Source organism: Sinocyclocheilus grahami, unplaced genomic scaffold (genome assembly GCF_001515645.1).
Source record: "Sinocyclocheilus grahami isolate Dianchi unplaced genomic scaffold, SAMN03320097.WGS_v1.1 scaffold1756.1, whole genome shotgun sequence".
NCBI classification, from domain to species: domain Eukaryota; kingdom Metazoa; phylum Chordata; class Actinopteri; order Cypriniformes; family Cyprinidae; genus Sinocyclocheilus; species Sinocyclocheilus grahami.
This window is the reverse complement of record NW_015506935.1, coordinates 77,634-82,048: the sequence shown is the minus strand read 5'-3', so window position 1 is coordinate 82,048 and position 4,415 is coordinate 77,634. Positions and strand designations below refer to the sequence as shown.

Here is a 4,415-nt window from a genome sequence, read left to right as displayed (position 1 = left end):
ATCATCCCAATTAAAAGAACCAAAGACTTAAACTACTTCAGTCTGTGTGCATTGAATTTATTTAATACACGAGTTTCAGAATTTGAGTTGAATTACTGAAATAAATGAACTTTTCCACGACATTCTACTGTATATGCAGAAAGTGAAAGTAAAAACGGACTGACGGAGTAACGGAGCTTTCGGCATCTGATGCCACATATTCTCTCAGAGACAACGAGAGGCGAAATAACATATGCTGATAACAGTATATAGCTAACTGTTTTCATTTACTCCCTTAATATTTCTCTTGTGGCCCGTAGTACACAGTGAAAAGAAAATGAGAAGAAACATATTTCTGTTTCGTGTTAAACAGGTTGTTTTTGAAAGTTGCTTGAGATAGGCTAAAACTTTTTATTTCATTGATTTTTATTGATGACTGGAGTGTTAATATTGTAATTATAGGCCTATAATTAATTGTATAAGGAGTAAATAGCCTAATCTGATGTTATCCTGGGGAAAGTTACTATTAAAAGTAATGCATTACAATATTGCGTTACTCCATAAAAAAGTAACTAATTACGTTACTTAGTTACTTTTTATGGAAAGTAATGCGTTACGTTACTTTTGCGTTACTTTTTAAATCTGGACAGGGCTTGCTTGTTTGATTTTAAAATAAAAAAGTTATATTTTTGGCAAATATAAAAGCCTTTTCACACCAAAAGTTAAATGAATAAGCCTCAGGCTGAAGGGAAAGTAAGTTTACGTCCGTACAGTAGAATGCATTCATTTCAACACACTTCAGCAATAAACAAAGACACACAAATGTTGTCTAGAGTAATTTGTGCTTATTAGTACGGTTGAACTGGATCATCGAAGGTCAGAAGCAAATAGAATGGGATTAAATACATAAAGCATATTTGTGTTGTTTAACATTTAATTATTGCAGGATTGCGTCATATTCTGAGTTGCATTATTTGTATTCATTTTGAGGAATACTGAATCTGTGTTGTTGTTTTTTTGTGAGCGAGATGAATTAATGCATATTCATATTTATTTTAGAACTACAGTAACATCTTCTGATTTCTCTCAGCATGGGGACAGCAGAGCTGTCAATCTATAAATTGGGAAAAAATTAACTTGCGTTACTTATTTGAAAAAGCAACTCAGATATTCTCTTGTAAATTAAAAAGTAATGCGTTACTTTAATAGTTACTTGAAAAAAGTAATCTGATTACGTAACTCACGTTACTTGTAATGCGTTACCTCCAACAGGCCTATTATAATAGTAATAGTGCCCTGCGTGCCTCTCCGCTACGCCACTGGGTAGACAATACGTTCCTTTTCATTTGGGCTGCCTTGTTTAGTGCAGTGGCACTGAGAACATTATATTTCACACACTTTAAGCGCTTTTATTTTCCAAATGTAATAGGATTAGTCCAACGAATCGTTCAGTTTGTAATGCGTACCGAACCTAAAGCCTCGTACTGAATGCTTCAAACGAATACGTGTATCGCTACACCCCTAATACATACATATGAGAAGATAAATGTTAATAAGGAACCTCTTTAGAGATGAGTTCAATCTCTGCTGTGTAGTTGGAATCGATCAGATTCGCTTCCACCTGAGTAACAACAGATGTACAGGCACCAAAACAACCAGATGGCAGTAAATAATCTAATCCCAAGATTGCATTTAACAGGGAGCTTTTTCCTTGTCCTGTCTTTCCAAAAACACCAATGGTTTCCTTTCTTCTTTTGTCTTTATCCATCTTGTCCATTTTTGCAATGGCATCTCTATATCATGAAGAAAATAAATGTAACTGGACACTAGAATTATACATACATTTTACATAATGCTTCACAAGTACTTACAATATGTTGTTTTTTTGTTCAGTTGATGTTTGGTCTGTGCTGTTAATATTTAAAATTCTAATTCTAACTTCTGCCATGATCTGTTTCACATTCTTCAATACGAACATATCTGTATTCAGTTTAATGGATGGTTTTCCTGCGAAGACAGAACACAAAATCAAACACCCTGCAATAAAACTCACTAATATGAAGAGAAGATCTCAAAGAAAGAGCCCAAACTCCTCCCTTATCCTGAAGCTCACTTTCCTCAAGTCACCCCCTTTTCTTTTTTTTTTGCGTGTGTGTATTTAATTTTTTTTATTTAAAAGCTTCGAAAGTTCACTAAGAATGTCTATATACCACGTCTAGCAGCACCATCTATCGATTTTTTCCTTTTCATGTTTGGTATCAGTTAAAATATAAGAAATCATAAAAGGCACAAAATAAAAAATTGACAACAAGGTTAGTCCTGAAAATCCATTTGATTTGTACACACAGACTTGCAGCTTCTACCGTCACATCAGGAGGATGCATATCATGTATGATATTGATTTCTCCCCTCTTACTAATTCTAAAATGCTTAGACTGACAGTCTACTTCTCATCATGTGTCACAACGACTGGTCTTTTTTAAATATACAAATACCAATATTTTGATATATCAATAATTGAAGATTAGAGCTAAACATACTCAGAATTACTTGCCTGGGTGTAACTTTGCGCTGGTATGTGAATCACATGCTTCAAGTTTTCTCTTAGTACCTGTCAGAGAATTCATACACATCAATTTTGTACTAAATCAACAGCACAATATGAACAATTATTGATAAAATAAATGTAATACACAATATAAAAAATTATTGATAAAATAAATGTAATACACAATATAAAAAATTATTGATAAAATAAATTTAATATCTTGGTGGAACATTATGGGTTGAATGTTTTTGGTCAAAATGCCTAAAGAATTTTTATTTTTTTTCTCTAATTGTCAAAGAGTATATTTTTCTGTTGCATAAAATCAATTGTAGGGATATTAAAATGAAAATGAAAAGTACAATCTCTCATTTTAACTGATAGTACAAAATTAGTTGACTTACCATGAGAGGAAATTCCTGACAGAGCAGATTGTGATGGCACAGGAGACAGTGGAGATGTTTCTGTTACAGGTCTGTTTACGTAAAATAACAATATTGCTAATAAATAACTATAATATGAAAGCACCAATTATCCTATACTATGTATTATATGTTTTAACCCTTTAACTGTCACCCGTCCCCTCTGTGGGACGCCTAAGTTTACTTCACTATATTACAATTAAATCCTAATCTAATCATGACAAACTATATATCGTTGGAAAGGTCTAAGACTCCTAAATAGATATTTTACCAATGTTTTTGTTAAAAATTATGTCGGAAAAGTAATAGATTAATTTATGACAAGAGTGCACCTCTAAAAACCTCGTCATAACAGGAGTTCTGACTTTTGTCACAAAAAGTCTCCTTTGTTGCCTTTTTCTCGATCACACTTTAGAAATCATCAGAAATTATATATCAATTGAAAACTTTAAATCTCAAAATTCATCCTTTGAAACCCATTTTAAAATCAAACATTGCCATGAAAATGATACATCAATATCATGTTACAAAATGTTTTTGTTCATGAATTATAAAAATTTAAGTTTGGATAGTGCACTTTCACGTCTATGTTCAAAAATGTGAGTGACAGTTAAAGGGTTAAAAGAGACAGAAGTTTTAACATTTTTTCCTTTTGTGACTTGATTGCAATAAGAGTTTATTACGTACTGTTCTTTCTGCTCACTCATTTCTGCTTGCTTTTCCTTGGCCTGCTCATAAGTGGCTACAATAAAAAATTAAAATTATATATATATATATATATATATATATATCAGATTTAAACAGAAGTTAAGGTAGAAAGTGTTACCATATTCTGATTGAAACAGAATAGCTAATTTCGCCCATGGTTTCCCTCCTGTTGAAGGCTCGAGACGGTTCTTAACAGCTTCCATGCACTTCTCTGGTGATTTGAATGGGGGCCAGTAACATTGTTTCTTGTCTTCGCTCAACCAGTTTGTTGGGGTCACCATCACCTCATCTGAGTCTTGCAAGGTAACAACTGCATATATGGTCGTCCTGCAATAAGAAAATATGTAAGCAAGCAAGTAAATCAGTCAATCAATGAATCAAAAGCTGTACAAAATTTGCCATCTGAACAAAAGAAAATATGAAGAGTTTGGTTCCAAAATGCTATAAATCCATTTTGATTAATTTGAGCAATAAATCCATGACAGTTTTATTTTTCCAAAATGCAATAAATCCATTGAATCAATATAAAAGTTATTGAAACTGTTGAAAATACACAACATAGTAAGTTGATCCACATATGGCAGCCTCTGAACTTGGTCAATACTATTCTTATATGCAGACACTGGACTGAAAATACATTCAATCAGTCATCGCTCCCAAAATGAATTCAACGGGTCATCTTGTTAATGCTATAAACTAATTACAACAATAAAAGAAAATTTCATCATGAACATACATGAACAACAAAATCACATTAAACC

At 32.5% G+C, this 4,415-nt stretch overlaps 1 protein-coding gene across 1 annotated transcript in view; it reads right to left on the bottom strand.

The window, feature by feature from the left end:
• Positions 1-1,959, bottom strand: part of LOC107572474 (nuclear GTPase SLIP-GC-like) — an 11,766-nt gene extending 9,807 nt beyond the window's left edge. The window contains exons 1-2 of the mRNA XM_016258893.1: positions 1,851-1,959; positions 1,541-1,772 (exon numbers count right to left, since the gene is read on the bottom strand). Coding sequence (XP_016114379.1) covers positions 1,541-1,772; positions 1,851-1,957 — 339 coding nt within the window. The 5' untranslated portion in view covers positions 1,958-1,959. The remainder of the gene's footprint in view (positions 1-1,540; positions 1,773-1,850) is intronic.
• Positions 1,960-4,415: the final 2,456 nt, after the last annotated feature.